This window comes from Lepisma saccharinum, chromosome 14 (assembly GCF_977018435.1).
Source record: "Lepisma saccharinum chromosome 14, izLepSacc3.1, whole genome shotgun sequence".
Lineage (NCBI taxonomy): Eukaryota > Metazoa > Arthropoda > Insecta > Zygentoma > Lepismatidae > Lepisma > Lepisma saccharinum.
Genome location: NC_139242.1, coordinates 15,550,540 through 15,570,864, shown reverse-complemented (window position 1 = coordinate 15,570,864; position 20,325 = coordinate 15,550,540). Strand labels below are relative to the sequence as shown.

The window sequence follows — 20,325 nt, the reverse complement described above, 5'->3', positions numbered from 1 at the left end:
CCATTGAGATATTTTTCAATGCTCAAAATTATCAGTTTACTCCGTACAGAAAATCATATAAATTAATAACTGACGGAAAGCAGCATTCAATTTTTTCCAGAAATGAACTTCTGAGTAAGAAAAATATGTAAGAAATTATCGAAGGGTCATAATTAGACATTTGATGACTGATGCAATATCAGTCTCTCATTTGCGACCAATATTGGTCATGTGCAACATTTGATGAATTTTTGAATGACGATTTTTATGGGTTGAGTGAAAAGTGCCATTTTTGAGACATCTCCATATATGGCAACACTAGCAGGGTGAAATATTGCCAACAGTCGCATGCAACATGTGTCTAAGTATTGGCTATACATTTACGTGAAAAATCGTAAATCTAGATTTTGTGCCAAAATTGGACTCTTGAGAGAATTCTAGGCTGCACCTGGTTACATTGAATTCTCTTCGCTCACTTTCGCCGCTACTGTGCCTGTTTTTTTTTTTAATTGATTCAGCATGGTGTGTGCATTGCTGAAGAGTATTTTACTACTCATTCTTACACTCATGTGCAAGAGGTTTTCCAACAAAAATTCCCCTGCTTCTGCTGTACCTCGCAAAGCAACTGTTTTACAACCAGTCAAACACCAACAAATGATCCCACAAATTAAGAGTTGATATTTATTGTTGAAAATCAGTTCTCAGATGTTTTCAGCAAATTAACAATGGTTTTTTTTAAATAATGTAATTGCTTTTATTTAGATAAATGCTAACAAATTTATGAACCCAGTGATAGCCTACAGGATTAGTTTAGTGCAGAAAACCCGGTGTAAATATCTCTTATGATTTTCATGATATACATTTTCAAAGTTTGGATTGTGCGACTTTTGAAACATACTGTAGTATGCACAATTGCTAGTAGGTGGTTTCCTGGCGCTTGATTTTCAGAGCTGGCACCTAGCTTTGTAGAAAAATTTTTGAGCACTGTTCATCACTATTTATGATGTTGCATTGTGGCAACGCTTAATCTTACATTACTCACCTCAACAGCCGGTCTAGTTTAATCTGTCGTGAAGCTGCGACAGTATCCCAGCCGGTTGCTTGCAAGGCAGCTAAGCATTCCTCTTCGCCTGCATCTCCTGCATCATGTGCTACTTGTGCAATCTTCCCTGCCCTAAAATCTGCATTCAATGACATCACCTAAGAAAGTGAAAAAATTACAACAAATTTAGTCTCTAGTACTTTACAAAATAAACTCAAAGCGTATTTCTGGCATACACTGAATAATACATTCTTGTCATATGGAGAAAGTTTTGCGACAGATTAATTTGGGAAAAAGACCAGATGAACTGCAACAATATTATTGACCACAGAATGCTAACAGTTGGTAAGGTATTATTATTATTCCTGAATAGGATTTTATTTTTCTGTCGATGGACCTAATTATTCTGGAATTGAAACAAAATTTGATATTTTTTTGCGGTTAAATGTTATTTAATATTTCAGAGTAATTCTCTGAATATTTTAAAACAAAGCTGTTAACTTGATGAATATAATTGCAGTGGAATATGTACATATTACTATTATTCAATGAGTTGAACAACTATTTATTATTACAAATTTCAAGTTACGGTATTGGCATGTGTATCTGTATTCGTTGTATTCAACTTTACCTAAGTAGTAATATAACCTGTGGCGCAAAAGCCTGTGAGGGCCAGGGCCTACCTTCCGACTGTCAGCATCACTCTCACCTGCTCAGGTGGGAGACCATCCAACCAGTTGCAGGGTGATGTGTGGTCAGCGCAATGAATTCCCAGTTCGTTGCTGTAGGTTTCCGTGACCGGGCTACGCTACTCATTCGCAGCTCCCCAATTTCCTCACAATGGTGGGCAGCCACCGGTCTCGTACACAAGCCAAAATCTCAGATGAAAAGTTGTTACTCTTCCTCCAGGAAACTCAAACCTGGATGCATCCCGTACCCGGAACCCAAAGCCTGATACCTTAGACCGCATGACCAAGGTGCAGGACTATGCTTATTTAATTAGTTTTGTACTTGCTATTTCTAGGGAGGTCCTATCCCTCTGCCCCTATGAAAATTTAAGTAATTTTTATATTGATATCTTATGTTTTCTCATTTTCACACCATCCAGTATCTATCAGAGTAGTGTTTGAATAAATGTAACTTTCAAAAAGAAAACAAACAAGCCTGTTGAACATCAGCAAAGGGAATATACATCAAAGTCTATGGTACGAAATATGTCCACATTTATATTATTATTATTACAAAAACACCACTTAGAAGATTAGTGAAAGTATGGCAGTATAAGGATAACAAGTGAACAAATCAAAACATTTCTACGACCACAGAATACATCTGGAGAACAACATGAACGAGAGAAATAAAGTACCCACTTACTGTGTAGTTTCCAGTATCTACAGCATGCACTGAACTACCAGCACCCCCCTCAAAACCAACCATGCAGTCACCTTCCTGAAAGGTAAAAACGATATGATTTTTTCTACTAGTTATCGATTGTTCAGATGCTGATGGAAATCACTTACTAACAAAGAAAAGTACCATGTCATCTCCTTAACCCCTTAAGTGTGGATGGCATTTACGAGGGGAGTTCAACAATTATTGTCCCTAACATAGAAGGAATGATCCGAAACAACTGAAATTTTTTGTGTGTCATGTACAACTCTTTGAATGATTACACACAAAATTTCAGCCATGTAGGGTCTATAATGTTAATATTATGTTATGATTTTCAGAACAAGCTGAGCCCTGACTGAGAAAATGGAAACATCGGAAGTGAGAGCCGTCATTAAGTACCTCCAGAAGAAAGGGATAACACCGAAGGAGATTCATGATGACATGGTGAATGTGTTGGGTGATGATGCTACATCATACCAAATTGTCAAGAATTGGTCACGTGACTTTCGGTGCAGCAGGGAGAGCTGTGAACATGCATCAGGTGCAGGACCACCCATAACAGTGTGCACACCTGAAAAGATCAACATGGTTTACGACCTGATAATGGCTGACAGACGATTGACAATTCGGAGGTTAGCTGAGGTTACTGGCTTGTCAATCGGTTCAATAGCAACAATTTTACACCACACTTGGAGATGCGCAAGGTATCTGCATGATGGGTACCAAGAATGTTATCCATTGATCAAAAGCGTGACCGAGTCCACTGTTCAGAGACAAATTTGGCCTTGTTTAAGAGAAACCCAGGTAACTTTCTTGGTAAATGTGTGATCGTAGATGAAACCTGGGTACACAATTATGACCCTGAAACAAAACAACACAGCATGGCAGTGGCGGCACCATGATTCTCCGCCCCCAAGAAATTGAAGACAATGCCATCATCTGGCAAGCTTATGGTCACCATTTTTTCGGGATGCCAAGGGAGTATTGTTCATTGACTACCTCCAGGGACAAAAGACGATCACAGGTGACTATTATTCGCAATTGATTCCAAAAGTGAGGGATGCAATCAAGGAGAAACGCAGAGGGATGTGTCACAGGGAAGTGTAGCTGCTGCAGGACAATGCTCCAGCCCACAGAAGTCATCTTACAGCTGACGCTGTTGCTGCTGCTGGAAATGATTACTAATCAAGCACCCTCCCAACTTTCCAGATCTTGCCCCGAGTGACTTTCACTTGTTCCCAAGGCTGAAGCAGCACCTGCAGGGGACCACCTTTGCCAGCGATGCGTATCTTATGCATGCTGTAGAAGAATGGCTTCTAGCACAGCCATCACAATTTCTTGAAACTGGTATTCGTGCCCCAGAACATAGGTGGGAAAAGTGCATTACAGTGATGGGGGACTATGTGGAAAAATGACAAATTATATGTCAGGGACAATAATTGTTGAACGGCCCTCGTATGTACACCATCCGCAGTGTGTTGCTGCAGTCTGGTTTTGTGTTTGCTTTGACTAGATTTGACTGCAGGTGGTGTGTATATATTTGCCCACCAGACGTTGAATAAGTTGAAAATGAAGAAGAAAGACAATATAAGTTAGATAGATATAAGAAAATTTGTCTGCTCTCGTGTGGCGTAGTTCATTCATAATAGAAAACTGAAATATTGGTAAAAAACTAAGTTTGTGTGATGCAGTCATTGAGTTGCACTTGTTTCAAACACATCCACACCAGAAAGATTTATTCTGCATACACCTGAAGTATAAATATGCTGACATGCTATGTATAATTGTCTTTTAGTATTATTGGATTATTTTCATTTGTCCTGAAATATGAAAGCAATTCTATAAAAGAAGGCAGGCAAATACTGTGTTTTATTTCAACTAATTTTGTTCAACGGAATTCTGCTGAAAAACCTACAGTTGTTCAGAAAATTCCACACTTAAGGGGTTAAAAGGAGAAAAATATTTTTTTCCACATATAAGAGAAGAATTAGACATTGGAAAAAGTGATATATGGCAATGCACATTCATACTCAAATGGCTGCAAAAATAATTGAGGCAACGTGAACTTTCCCTGCTTCTCTAGCATTTGCACATTCCATGAAAGTGCAGTCACAACAATGTTTTGTTTGTTTGTTTGAGTTGCTGTTTTAAGTCCACTTTATGCACAGTAAGGCTAATCGGGACTGGACCTACAGATCCGAACCACTTGTGCCTCCACCGGGTATCATATTACATTCTTCATATATGTGGCAACACTGCTATACAATCTTATACTATAGTGCAGAAGAATAGTATTCTCTGCTGGAGAGAGCAGGGAGAAGCTACATTTTAATTATAACAATGCAAAGCATATTTTTCGTGTACAACTAGCATGGCACAGAATGTTTATTTATGTTTTAGTTTCATCTAATTTAATTGGCAAAAGTAAAAAAAAAAAAAGGTAAAGTTCTCCCCTGTGCATTGCACCATGCCATGAAGGCGTATAGGGGGTGTGGGGATAACGCCCCACACTTTCTTGATCCGGTCGTGAGTGGGGGTGATGTGATCAGCATCATGCCCCTGACCACCTTTACCCCCCAGGGTTTCCCCCAGGTACCCATGTTATTCGATGCTGGGTGGGCACCGGGGCCGCTTCCAACGTTAGAAAAGTTCCCGGATTTGAACCGGCCGGGTATTGAACCCGGGACCTTTAGCATGATTGGCTTCTTGGTATATTTAACTTTTAAGATTTATTTCCTGCAGATACAATAAATCACACATGATTTGTACAAAGTTGTAACAGCTCAGTAGAAGAGAAAGTAGAAGAACACTGAGTGTTTTGTATGTGATGGTAGAAACAAACAGACCAATAAAACTGGTAGTTAGCTTGTTCACTAACTTGCAGAATATAGTTTTGTTATTGTGTACAAGAAATTTTGGGTATCCACGTTGCTAATATGGTAGTTTTTTCCGATTAATTTTGAAGGCTCATTCCCTTCATTCGTTGAGTTTATGGCATTTGGAAGGAGGTGGTAGTGCAGTCACTTCTTTGTTTCATCCTGGGCGGAAAAAAACTACCAAATTAGCAACGCGGAAAAACAGAATTTCTCCTACGCAATAGTAAAACCACATTTAATGTATCCATCATGAATAGTTATGGTAATTTATTAAACATCTTTTCTGTACCCTGTTCTGTGTAGGGAGAATAGGCTACATTTCTTGGAAAAGAATCTAAAAAACATGGTACAACAAGAACTTATGGAAAGCATTAGTACAATTCCAGCTTAATTCTTAGACAAACAGCAAAGGAATTTATCCACGCCATTTTACGACACACAAGTAGAGAATGAACAATAATCAACAAATTACCAATTATGTTTCCATACACAACAGACACGTGCAACAAGAATTAATAGCCACTCTCACACAAATGCAAGTCAAGATCAAAATTTACAACCTCAAAAAGACAGCCAATCATTTTCACTATCCATTACAGCCAGAACAAACCTATGGAAGCATATTTAACAATATAAATTTCAAAACAACTATTAGAACAGGAACAGAAACATTCACAACAAACACCTTTCCAGGGATTTTTTGATTTGGTGGCTTTAAGTTCACTTTACGCACAGTAAGGCTAATCGGGACTGGACCTACAGTTTAGAGTGGGATCCTAACCATTTGTACCTCCACCGGGTATCGAACCCAGGTAAACTATCATGAAAAGGTCAGGAAAACCCATTTATTGTTACAAACTATTAACAAATTCAAATCGAACGATTTTACAATACCGGACACTTCCCCAATTTGTTTCATATTTTTGCATACACAATAATTTAAGCCTCGTAATCACAAATCTGCAGTTAAAATTTGTCGCTCATGTGTAGAACTTGCAAAATAAGTGAGTCCGTGATCGCAACGGACACCCTCGATTTCTCAAGAAAATCAATGTTAATCGCAACATTTTGTGTTTTGAGTACTTAAAGAACGAAATATATATTCCTGATATTACTACGACCCCAAATTTTAACTAAGTTAGCCTAACCTAACCATACCTAACCATGCATGGTTCGTGGGGATATCCGTGAATGGTTTCTGTGGCTACCCAAGCATGGTTCGTGGTGGTACCCGTGCATCATTCAAGGGGTGTAAGGCAAATTGTGACCAACGACCGTCAAAAAATGTCAGTTTCGTAGCACTTGAGTGACAAACTTTGCGATAAACATTGGTTTCCTTGAGAAATCGAGGGTGTCGGTTGCGATCACGGACCAGCTTATTTGCAAGTTCTACACATGAGCACCATATTTTAATTGCAGATTCATGATTACGGGGCTTAAATTATTGAGTATGAAAGAGTATGTTTTTTAAAAAAAACGTTTATTTTCTGAATTTACAAACACTTCTATATTTTTCTACATAATTCCCTTGCCTGTTTAAACATTTATTGTAATACCCTCCTCATAGAACTCTGCCGCCTGTGATAATAGCCAGTTACTCACGGTCGTTTTCACTTCTTCATCAGTGTCTAAATGCTTGCTGCCCAGGAAGGTCTTCAGATGGCGGTAGTCGCTAGGCACAAGGTCTGGACTGTATGGCCGATGATAGAATACCTCCCAGCCAAGAAATTCCATCAGATCTTGAGTTTGAGCCGCAGGATGTGGCCTTGCATTGTCATGAATCAGTACGACACAGGCTGACAGCATCCATGTCGTTTGTTCCGGATTGCTCGATGAAGTTTTCTTAGGGTCTCACAGTAGGAAGCTAAGTTAATTGTTGTTCCTTGCGGCAAAAAGTCCACTAACAAAACACCCTGTCGGTCCCAAACTCTCAAAAACTCATCACCTTCCTCGTTGTAGCGGGTCAAAAATGTTAAAACACTGGCTATCATCACAGGCGGCAGAGTTCTATGAGGAGGGTATCCAAAAACTCGTAGTTCGTTACGATAAATGTTTAAACTGGCAAGGAAATTATGTAGAAAAATAGAGAAGTGCATGTAAATTCAGAAAATAAATGTTTTTAAAAAAACATTTACTTTCTTCGTTTTTATTGCCAAACGGACCTTACTTAAAAAATAACCCTCATATTTATAGATATATCGGATCAGTAAAATAATCGGTAATTTTACCAATAAACAGATGTGCCTGTAATGGCTGATACCAATAGAATACCGATTAAACTGCCCCATCCCTACAATATATTTGTAATTTATCGGATTGGTGAAATTATCTGTAACTTTACCAATTAATCAATACGGCTATGTAGACCGATACTGATAGAGTACTGATTCTGTCCCATTCCTAATACATTAAATAGATCCTATGCTGACGTGAAGTACAAGGTGTACTATCAGAGATCTTGGAGGTAGGGCAGTGAATGATTAAGGAATGTATTCCTATATATTTACTCACCAATTTCTCAGTTTCAGGCTTCAGAGAAGATCTGTGCTTCATAGGTCCCACTGCATTAGAACTGCCCAGAGATGTCCACGGAATAATATTATTGTCATGCGAATTATGCTGTGGCGACAGAGTTTTGTTCATTTTCTGAAAATCATACCCTTCCATATTATCTGTCAACAGAGGTTTCACTTTGGCCGTCCTTATGACTTGCTTGTTCAACGGTTTAGCCTCTCCGAAACCAGAGTAGTTCACACACTTCTTGTTCACGTCGGAACTTTTCAAACTGTAGAACACGTTACTTCGAACACCATCAAAGGGAGGCAACGGGGAGTTCTGCGTCAGGGCATTCTTCTGACTAGAGTTGCACTGTAAGTTCACCGATTTTACCTCATTTTTTTGCGACAAGCTTAAGTTCCTCGTTCTGGAAGACATAATCGAGTCACTAGATTCGACAGGATACCCCGAAGCACTGGAAGAACTTGCGTGTGAAAAGCTTTTCTGCACTACTTTCTGAGGTGGTGGTTTTAGCAGAGGAATTACCTGAGAAGCAACCTCGGGTGAATCAGTGTTCGCGAAAGCCTCTTTTTGACCGAGTTTCTTCTCCAATTCCGCTATGAATTTGGGATCCAAGAAAACAGTCTCTTGCTTCTTAGGTGATTGCACCTTTGGAGTATTTGCTAATACTGGATTAATACTGCTGGGCTCCAAATTCATGTCCTCTAAAGCACAACTCAGTCTACTGAAAGGCATGTCCATTCGTCCCGGAGGTTCGATATGTTGATCGACACTTAGAGACGGCCAAGAACTGGCACTTGCAATATTGTCGGTGTTCATGTATGTACCATGTCTGTGCGGGGACATCACCGAATCTTCGACTGCCACGTGTGAATAGTAGCGGCTCCCATATATCCTGGATGTATCAAAGGGATCTGGGGACTCAGAGCGAGGTTCACCATTTGGAAAGTTTGCGTAGATATGGTCATTGGATAAACTTAGCCTTGATTCTCCACACTCTGTCAATTAGAAATACAAATTACAATGTGAGAATAACAATAACAAATTACTTACTAAGCACAGAATACAGTGAAACACAGATTTTACATTTTCCCGCATTATATAGATCCACCAACCCATCTGAAACCTTGGCGCGGGAGCAGTGGCGCTAGTGTCGCTAGTTAAAGTTACGGGGAAGCCTGTAGTTCGCATATTTTCCGAGGTTTCAGAAATCTTGGTGGATCTATACATTCACTCTTGACAGTCCCAACATAGAAAAACCTTCTCAAATTTTCCATGATTTTACATTTTCCCATGTTTTTCAGCTTGGTTCCCTAAAAAATGTAAAATCGAGGTTCCATTGTAATTATTATTCTTATCCATGGGTGCAAATGGAAATAGTGTATTGTTTTCTCCTTAGTTGATGATCTGCAACCCACTTGCATAAAATTACGCTCAATCACCCAGAGATGAAACCTGTGTTTGAACATGGAAACTAGACTATTGCAGCTCATGCAAGTAATGCAGCTTCATATGAAATCCACAAACAGCACTGTCAATATTGTACATAATTAAGAAAACACAAAGAAATTAATTGTAAAATAATACACTATAAACGTAACGTTTCCACCTTCTAACAGGGTCTTCTTCAGACAAAGATTTACAATGGATTCTTGACGTTGACCCCATAAAACACGTGATAATGGAATGTATTGTGAATATTGTCTGAAGAAGACCATTAGAGGGTGGAAACGTTATGTTTATAGTGTATTTGTTTTACAATTAATTTCACCTTGGTCAGCATATTAGTGTTTAATTAAACGTTGAAACAAGGTTAAGTAGTGTTGAAATTAACAAAATTATTACATTTATTATGGAATTTATATTACCCTTTCCCTGGCATTTAAAAATTTAAGTCAGCAGGAAATTTACTGATTCTGATATACTACTTGTAAATTTCTGAAATGATTCCAATGCCAATTTTTAACCAATTCCAGCACTTCAAAATATTTACGTATGTCATGAAAAAGTATACATAAGAGATAAATAAAGTGTATGAGGTTTGAAGCATTATAAGAAAAATAGGAGATTCATAGAGGCACATATTTTTGGTAAATAAAAAAGCAAAATTTCGGTACAAAAACAGAGTCGATTTCGGGTTCAAATAAAAAAAAAATTTCGGTGTAATAGCGGTGAATAATCACATCAAAAGTGCTATATAAAATGATATTTTGGTTTTAAAATTGTGAATATAATCCTAAGTTTGATTTAAAAACTGCACTTATTACACAAAATAAACTTATCCCTTCTAATAGCACATTTATGAAGTTACCAGAGTATTAGGTTTATTCCTGTGTAAAGGGGTTTATTTTTGCTTCTCAAATATTTACAGCAGAATTAATCAATTTTCCGTGAATTGCATAACTCCCAGGATACTTCAGACTTCAGAAAGTGTCGCGTCGGTATATAAACGGTAAATTTCGTGTTTAAGAGTCAATTTCGCATTTTGCAGTTCATTTCGCATTATTTCGTGACAAAACAGGGTAGAAAAATGCACCTCAGACCTTTCAGAAACATGAAAAATTAACATTACAGCATGTTATTTCATATTTCGTGTTTTCGTCGAAAACGAAATTTGCATGCCTCTAGAGATTCAACACCATGTCTGTTATTGTATGAGTGTTGTTCTGTATTTCCAGATTGCAAATTTACTTGGTTATTCAGATTAATTTTGAAGTACCACTGCCTTCATTAACAAAGGTAACGGCATCTGGAAGGGATAAGGTAATTAAATTTGCAATGTGGAAATATGAAACATAATACATACAATTTTAAAACCACATTTGCTGCACCCGCCATGTCACTCTCACTTTTTCATCAATATGTCCTTATCATCCTTTTTTGAAGGCAAGGAATTGTGTACATGTGCTAATCTGTTTAAATATTAGGTTTTTGCTTACTCTGATATGTAAATTTTAAAAATGAAAAGCATGTAAACACCTACATTAACTTTTGTCCATGAACAATTTTTCCATGAAATTCACAGTGGAATCTCAATTATATGCTTTTCAGTGGGTCCACTGAGCCATGTCTTGAATATGCATGACTTTATTTACAGTATCTGGCAACTCTGTACTGTGTAAATAAGTAGGTTAGAGGAAAACCATACCTTCCGTTACATCAATTGGTTTATCTAAGAGAGATTCAGGCTTCGCCAGCTCAGTGTGTATTGGAACCCTACTTGGCACTGGTGAAACACTGGTGGCATCCTCGGACAAATCAATTAAAACACCAACATCCGAGGTGCTGGCGTTATTACTGGCTTGAACTCTATTCAGCTTCATGTCCTCTTGATGGGTTTCATTCATTAGCTTCGAATAGGAAAACTGTTTAGAATGCTTAGCCTTTAGCCCTTGTTGTGCTAATCCTGGAAGGAAAAAAATGGATATTAAAAACTTTACACTTTCTACATGGAGACTTATCTATAATGATAATAATAAATAAGAATGCAGTTTTAAGTGGCAGCAGTGTGTCTTCAATTACTGCACAATGGAAACTTATTCAGGGATGTGTTTCACGTAGTAATTTGTCATACTCAAATATGTAAAAGGAAATGTGAGTGTAAACATTTTCATACTCGTGCACTTCATTCTTCAGTTGTGTTGCACATGTTTTTCTTCATCTTGTGTGAGGGTTGGGGCACAAGTCATGGCTAATATTTTTTTCACAAGTATGTGGAACCAGCACGAAAACGAGAAATATACAAATGGAAGGGGGCAGTGTATGGTATTGCGGAATGTACGAACAATGCAGATTGTGTGTACCAGGTTGAATGATAGAGAAGCAAGCAAAACATCCTTAAATATAGCATCGTGCCACATGTGTTAACAAGTCAGAAAGCATACATTAGCATTACAGGAACAAAGAAGTGCATTCTATCCTAGGACACTATTCCCCACAGTTTCCACCGCTCTGACATTCTCTGGTATTTCCTACCCAAAGAACGACTATTTTCATACACAAATGCTGTTCACACTGTGGCATGGGGTTGACTGAACAATGAATTACCACTGCCCTCTGTATGATAACTGTTCATTACACTGCCATCTAGTGATATGTTCCATGTTCTTTGGGGCATACAATCACATTGAACTACCACTGTTTAACTTTGAGAAAAAATATAGTTGCCATGACTTATGCTCCAGCCCTTGTACATGATGCATGTGACTATAGCTGCATGAATTGGCTGTGTGTTATTACAACACTGAAATAAATTGGTAAACTCAATTAAATTGCTGACAAAAGCTTTAACAGATTAGTACTGCTTGGTGTGCGAAGTTTAAACTTTGAACTGCTTGGATGCTTGGCGAAGTGATTTACCCAGGTTTCTCTGAAATCCCGCTCGAATTTCTTCTACCTTCTCCTCCGAAACACATCGACAAGAACCTCCGGATTGTTTATTAACACTTCCAGTCACCAAAAACTTTGCACACCATACCTTAATGGTTTTCCCCATCAGGTGCTTCACCTCCATATTCTCTCCGGTAATTTCTTTGCACTGTAATGACTGATTTGGTCTCTGCAGACCAGAATACAGACAATCCACGCTGCTGCGGAGTCACCATTGTGCTTTATGCGATTGTGCTGCTGCATAGTGAGAGAACGGTGAACTTCGAGGTCATGCAATATAATTCTTTGAGTTTCTCTTTCGTCTAGTAACACTCGCATTCCATTAAGTTTCATAACCTTTTAGCAATGATGAATTGAAATGTGGGAGGTTTGAACGGAACACGCTGTACATTTTTAACACAAAATTAACAAAAATTGGACATTTCCATTCTTTGTCGGGACTTCCCGAAACATGTATGTTGTAATTTTGTACACTTTCTCTGATGTATCAGAGTTGTCTCAGCCTAACACAGGGTGCCATAGCAACAGAAGACTCACTCACTTTTTCTCCTTTCTGGCAGTTCAGGCGCGGGACCTTGATCTTGCATTCCCAGCACATCCGGTGGTTCCATCGGGTTCTTTAAATACACCTCGTCAATATAAGCTGGACTACCCCATGATTTTCCAACAGGTGAACCATGGCCTACGAGTTAACAAAACAGCAAATTATTATCACAAGTAATTTTATAAAATTATAAAAAGAAAAATCATGCATGTGCATGAGTGGGAAAACATATCCAGGATGTCTGCACTTTCAGAAAAACAAAATTCCCTGAGTGTTCCGGTTTTTCCAGACCAAATCAATGGGAAATAAGTGTACATGAGAATGCCTGGAAGGTCACTTTATTTTAGGGATGGGACAGATTAATCGGTACTCTAGCGGTATCAGAAAATATAGGCTTATCAGTAAAATGATACATTATCTTACAGATCTAATACATCTATAATTTTGCCACTTTGGTATAATATTTATCGATAATCTCCATGTCCTTTTTTAAAAAGTATATGTCTAGATATGCAATTTCTTTAGGACTGCAGTTACCTCGAAACACACATTTATAAAGAGGCCAATGATCCCTTCAGGCTCTTCAAGGACCATTTGGAACTTTATATCGGATCGGTAGAGGCACATATTTTTGGTAAATAAAAAAGCAAAATTTCGGTATAAAAACTGAGTCAATTTCAGGTTCAAAAGCGGTAAATAAAATAAAATATCGGTGTTATAGCGGTGAAAAATTGGATTAAAAGTGGTATATAAAAAGTCATTTTGGTTTTAAAATTGTGAATATAATCCTAAATTTGATTTAAAAACTACACTTATTCCACAGAATTAACATTTCACTTCTAATAGCCTATTTATGTAGTTATCCGAGTATTAAGTTTATTTCTGTGTAAAGGAGTCAATTTTTGTTTCTCCAATATTAACAGCAGAATTAATCAATTTTCCGGGAATTGCATAACTCTCAGGATAATTCAGACCTCAGAAGGTGCCGCGTCGGTGAATAAACCCTAAATTTCGTGTTTAAGAGTTAATTTCGCTTTTTGCAGTTCATTTCGCATTATTTCGTGACAAAACATGGTCACAAAATGCATCTGACACCTTTCAAAAACATGAAAAAATAACACTACAATGTGTTTTTTCAAATTTCGTTTTTTCATCAAAAACGAAATATGCATGCCCCTACGGATCGGTCAAAATTTCATATCGGCCCATCTTTACTTCATTTTGGCTAAACACTAACACTTAGAATCCCACTCAACCAAGATTAACATCACATGTAAAGGTAACAATGTGAACAGTCACTGAACAGTAAGTGACTACTGTTAGGTAGGGGCAAGGAAGCAAGTGAGTATCAAGGGAATACTTGAATATTGTCTAATGCAGTGTTCCGCAACCGGTGTGCCGCGGCACACGGTGAAAGGTGTGACGTGAACTTTTACTTCCTATTGTAATATTGTAAGAAACTAATTGTCGATTTGAAGTAAGAAGGTGCTTGTTTATTCTTGCTGATAACTGTTATATTTTCATAGAAATTAAATGTAATTTATTTACTCAATATTGTTATAGTTTGCTCATCTTATATGTATTCTCGCCTGTAATATTGGGCCGGTTTGATTGGTTACAGGTGGCAAGCTTTGTGTTCACCGCAAAGAAAGCCGCGTAAGACTTTTAGCAAGCCTTTTAGCGGCCCGCACCAATCATACAATAGAGCTATTCAAGCGAGTTCTTTGTTTGTAACACTGCATCTTTTGTGTACGGCTGGCTGTTTTGTGCCTGTTTGTAGGCGCTTCTTAAACTTTATTGCTCTTTTTCTTCGCCGAAGGACCCACACATTGTCAGACAACAATTACAGTATTTCAGTTCAGTTCTATCACAGCTGTGCTCTACAGTAGAAACGAAAATATTCTGACTAGTATGGATAAGATTTAAGGATTTATTAATAAGTTGAACTTGTGGATACAGACAATTAAAATAGATCGTGAGAGATGTTTCAAACTGTATGGCCCCTTGCTGACAATAATAAGGTGTTGATGGACTTAATTAAAGAACATTTAGTACTCTTGCAGCAGACTTTCAAAAAATATTTTGGAGAGAGCGTTGAAGATTTTGACTGGGTTCGCGATCCATTCAGTATGGATTCAAAATATCTTCCGAAAAATTTTCACTTACAAGAGGAACTGGCAGATTTGAAAGCAGACAGAACATTGAAATTAAAATTTTTCGAAGTGCCTTTCGATACATTTTGGTTGTCAATAAGCAGTGAATACCCGGCTATCTCCGAGATGGTAGTTAATGTGTTATTACCATTTTCAACTACTTATTTGTGTGAACTGGGCTTCTCGACGTTGACTGCAATTAAAACATTAAAGAGAGAGAGACTCAAATCCATCGATGAAGAAATGAGGCTTGCTTTGTCAACGATTCCGCCATGAATCAGCCGTCTGTGTGCAGCTAAGTAGGCTCAAGTATCACATTGAAGGTATGAGTAGAGTTATTTACTTTAAAATTTGTATTAGAAATGTGTATTTTCTACAGTGAATTAAAGTTAATAAATTTTTAATAAATGTATAAGTATATTCATGTTTTATAATACAAGGTGTACAACTTTGCTTCCGCCGTTTTCCGACAGGTGGCAACAACAGGAAGTAGCGGTCAAAAGAAGCAGATCGCAGACGTCACGCAATTAGCTTGGACCTCTGTCAAGATAACCCCATGTGCATCGATGTCAGTGTACGAGCCAAATTCTCGCCATTTGCGGGAGGTTCTACTTTTTTGTTTCAATATGAAGAAAACTGCGGCTGAGGCTCATCGAATGCTCTCCACTACGTATGGTGAGGACGCTATAAGTGAGAGAACCTGTCGTGAGTGGTTTCAACGCTTCAAGAACGGTGACTTTAATGTCGAAGACCGGCATAGTGGTGGAAGACAGAAAGTTTTCGAAGATGCAGAATTGGAGACATTGCTGAGTGAAGACTCGCGTCAAACTCAAGAAGAATTAGCACGATCATTGGGAGTGACACAGCAAGCCATTTCAAAACGTCTGAAAGCCATGGGTATGATTCAGCATGACAACGCATGACCCCACGTTGCCAAAGTAGTGAAAATGTACTTGGAAACATTAAGATGGGACGTCCTACCCCACCCGCCTTATTCTCCAGACATCGCTCACTCTGATTATCACCTGTTTCGATCAATGGCTCATGAACTGGCTGACCAACACTTCCGATCTTATGAAGAAGTAAAAAAGTGGATCGATTCGTGGATCGCCTCCAAAGATGAACAATTTTTTAGACGCGGCATTCATACGCTGCCCGAAAGATGGGAGAAAGTAGTGGCCAGCGATGGACAATACTTTGAATAATGCCTGGGTAAGCAATGTTTTTCATTCCAGCATCATATTTTTGGGGAAAAACGGCGGAAGCAAAGTTGTACACCTTGTAATAATAATAACAACAATGATAATAATAATAATTGATTACATAACGACGGAATATTTCGTAATTATATTAAGATTCATATGATTTTGAGGGGACAGACATTTTGGTGTGCCGTGTTGAGTCTAGGCCCGTCTGGGGTGTGCCGTGAGTAAAAAAGGTTGCAGAACACTGGTCTAATGATTAACAAAGAATTCCTTCATTCTAAAAATTCTTAACAATTATAGTGGAAATAATATGTAATTGCAGTAAATTTTAGTAATGCCTTACTACACTTAACTTGGTGTTTTGTGTCCGCTTTATGCAAAGTAAGGCTAATCGGGACTGGACCTACAGTTTAAAGTGGAATCCGAACCGAACCACTTGTGCCTCCACCGGGTATCGAACCCGGGATCCCTTGATTATAAGGCAGCGACGCTACCACTGCGCCATCAGGGAGGCTACTAAACTTAACTACCTACCAAATGCCCCTAAAAATTGCAAGAAGAAAATGGTAAATACAAATAAACTACTTATTGTAGTAGATTTCTACATGATAGACTGTTCAAAACATGACACCTTTTCAAATGGTATTTAACAAACTTTCTACCCTAACTACCGGTAATAGTCAGGATATCAAACTGAAGCATAATTCATCCAAAATGCATTTAATCCTTTCTATTTTAAAATTTATTCATTTATTTGTTCAAAAACCTAATTTTACAGCACTATTAAAACCATTGATTTTTTAAGAAAAAGTAAATTCCATGACTTTTCCAGAATTATCCATTTTTTCAATTGCATTAGAAACATGTACATATATTTAACAAGTGCTGGAAACTTATGCAAATAATGAAGTTATTTCAGTTCTAGTTCTCTGTGGAGCTTAATATGCACAAATAAATATTATAATGATGAAGAAGTTGTTTAACGTCCAATTTTGAACGTACTGTGGACTTTAAAGTACCATAGTAGGTTACATGAAAATTTCTAGATTTAGTTACCATTGAAGATTTTAGCCATTGGGGATAAAAAAACCAGTGAAAACTGAGAAATTATGTTCAATGTGACACAAGCAGACATTTACCGGTGTGGATGAAGGAGTTCCTGAGTGGCTTGCTGATATCGTCTGGCATTTTCCGCCTCATCGGATCTACCAGGCACCTAGGAAACTGGCTAATTTCAAATGTCCGCAAATTCTGACCCTTCCACCAATACAACTCTGCCCTGCAAAGACAAAATGAAGGAAGACATCACCAACTGCAGGGTGCAAAGGTTCAACTGATATTTTTATTATTACCCATCTTACGAATAACTGCAAAAAAGTGATACTTGAACATTTCATCAATTTAAAATTAAATGCTTACAAATATCACAGCATAAGAACTACACTGCAACAATATCATACCAATCAGTGATGTGCCGAAGCCGATTACAAATGTAGGAATATCGCCAGAAATTAACAAATTGGCATCGGCAAAAACCCAGTTTTTAAATCGGTACCGATAATACTAATACCTTCTAATAAGTTTTATATTTTAATTTTATAAGAATTATTGAAAATTAGGTTATGGATCTTCATCACTGTGGAGTTCTAGTGAAAAAAACATTGCAAACTCTCATTCAGAGGATCAACCTAACTCAAATAGAACAGTATATTGCTGAACTGAGTATTCCACGTGACCAGAATCCGTTGTTGTATTGGTAATTCAAAAATGAGTATCCAAACCTGAAGCAAGTGTTGAAAATATACGTATTTGGCCATATCTGTTGCATTAGTATTAAGTGAACGCGTGTTCAGTGTTGCTGGACAGATTTGCAATAAGAGAAGAAGTAGGTTACTTCCAGAAGCGCTTCAAAAACTCATGTTTCTAAAGTTGAATCTGTCAGCATTAAATTTACAATATTACGAACAAGAATTCAATTTTCATTTGAAGGAACTGCTTGTGTACTAATGTTAAATCTCTGAGAATATATATGTATATGTAATATGCAACAGAAATGTACATAGCAAATTTATTTTTGTCATGCTGAAAATAGCATTCCATTTCTATTGAATAATCTTATGTATCGGAATCCGTATTGGTTCCAAAAGTTATCGGTGAGTACATCAGCATCGGTAAATTTTCAGCTTCGTCACATCACTAATACCAATTAAACCAGAGTTTCACTTTCAAAACTAATATATTCGTTTACAATACAACAAAGCTTGTACAAAAAATGCATTGATATGTAATCATTAGGGTGTGGATTTATAGGCACTGAAAACCTCTGAAATAGGAGGCAAATAGGCACCAAAAGAGGAACCCTTAAATAAAGAGACTATAAGCATTGAAAGTTAACTTATTTCAAGTTTCTTCTTACAGTGCAGTTATACTGCATTCGAATTACAATTATCATTTAGACTTAAAAGTTTAAAGCAGGGACGGGTGGCAATTGCCCACCCAAATTTTTTTCTGCCCACCTGAACAAATTCAAGACACGTTTAGGGAAATACGAATTTTTCTCATGAATACTGTCAATACCAGAAAGGCTCACAAATTATTTTATAAGAAGTTTCACTGTTTTTGGATTTACATTAGTTTAGTGACTAAGATAAGGAAAAATCATTAGAATATACGTTGATGAATAACACGTCAATTTATCCTATCATTTAAAACTTGAAACATGATCCAGTTAATACTTCTGTCGCTAGAAGTAGTGGAATATCTGGGTATACATAAAGTGCACGTTTTCTGAGAATTGGAGTACAACATTATACAGGATAAAACAAATATCTTATAATAACCAAACACTTAAAGAAAAACACCTCGCATTACTTCCACATGGCATGATAAAGAATTTTGATGCATGACAAGACTTCCTTATACTAGCGAGTGTGTGAGAGAAAGGAGAACACAAAAAGAAAAAAAAAAGGTATGTAAAGAATCAGTGGCATAGCTCCGATTCCTGTGCCTCCCTCCCCCAACAAGTAAAACTTTTGGGGGCCCTTAATGAAAAAAGTATCAAGAATGCTATAACGTATGTAACATTGAAATGCCAAAAGAGGATGGATGTACAATAGTTAGCTACCTCACATCCCTCTCCCAAGTTGTACCTTTTACTCCAAATATGTACCAGCGTATTAGCTTCTGGAAAATAAATCAGCATGGTCTTAATCTCTGAGGAACTGAAATTATATTACTTCAACGCAGTGGAAAAATCAAGATTCTACTTTTGGAGGAGGGGATGGATGATTCATGCAGCTAAATATGTAGTGTATGCTCGATTGTATTTTTTTTGTTTGGTACAATTTCTTTTAAAAATTATGTTACATAAATACTTGCACAGACATAAAAAAATGTTGTTTGTACGGAATTTTTAATTGTTTCTTGGTTTGGGTGAGGCTTCAGCCCCAAAAGGCATCCTCTAGGCTGCTCCAGCTCCAGATTCAAGCAAAAAGTCGCTGACGTCTATACTAATAGTGGCTAATATAATCAAGCAAACTTACTATTTCAGTTGTGAAGGTTGAACTCGACCTCTAGATTTTCGATGTTGGTCCAAGATCACAAGGTCAATTGGAATCTGCTATTAAGAAATAGCTGTCGACTCCAATCTTGAGGGACACTGGAACTGAACTTGAGAGAATTGGACCTCCGAAGAGGTTGTTGCAACACGGAGATGGTGCTTAATTTTGATGTTTTTGGACCTCAATATTATTAATCTTAATTTTAACGATGCCATTTACCTTCGATTATGAGAATATTAATTTCTTAGACATTTTCAGGAAACTAGACCTGCAATCCATAGCTCATCAGTGCTCGAAGTGTGTGGGAGAGGCAGCTAACAACATTTTCATAAAGCATCTCCCAAGCTCGGATAATTTGCATAAGCATTCCCTACCTACTGCATTGTCCATGTTGATCCATACAATGATCCTCCCGAGGACCTCCATGATGGCTCAGTGGCAGCGTTGTCGCCTTGTAAACAAGGGGTCCTGAGACTGATTCTCTATAGAGGCACATAGTGGTTTGGATCCCATTTTAAACTGTAGGTCCAGTCCCGATTAGCCTTACTGTGCATGAAGTGGACTTAAAACACCAACTTAATGAATGAATCAAAACAATGATCCTCCCATCTCTCCCTAAACTTGAACAATCAAAAGCACAGCTAGGAATTTCCTTCAAGCACTGTATA

At 37.6% G+C, this 20,325-nt stretch overlaps 1 protein-coding gene across 2 annotated transcripts in view; it reads right to left on the bottom strand.

Annotated features, from left to right (window-relative positions):
* The window catches only part of Ack (activated Cdc42 kinase), a 68,532-nt gene that overhangs the window by 7,922 nt on the left and 40,285 nt on the right, over positions 1 to 20,325 (bottom strand). The window contains exons 10-15 of one of the 2 annotated variants that reach the window (XM_083135178.1): positions 17,237 to 17,376; positions 12,737 to 12,877; positions 10,955 to 11,212; positions 7,801 to 8,804; positions 2,396 to 2,470; positions 1,022 to 1,179 (exon numbers count right to left, since the gene is read on the bottom strand). In XM_083135178.1, coding sequence (XP_082991304.1) covers positions 1,022 to 1,179; positions 2,396 to 2,470; positions 7,801 to 8,804; positions 10,955 to 11,212; positions 12,737 to 12,877; positions 17,237 to 17,376 — 1,776 coding nt within the window. The remainder of the gene's footprint in view (positions 1 to 1,021; positions 1,180 to 2,395; positions 2,471 to 7,800; positions 8,805 to 10,954; positions 11,213 to 12,736; positions 12,878 to 17,236; positions 17,377 to 20,325) is intronic. The other variant, XM_083135179.1, reaches the window with a different exon arrangement.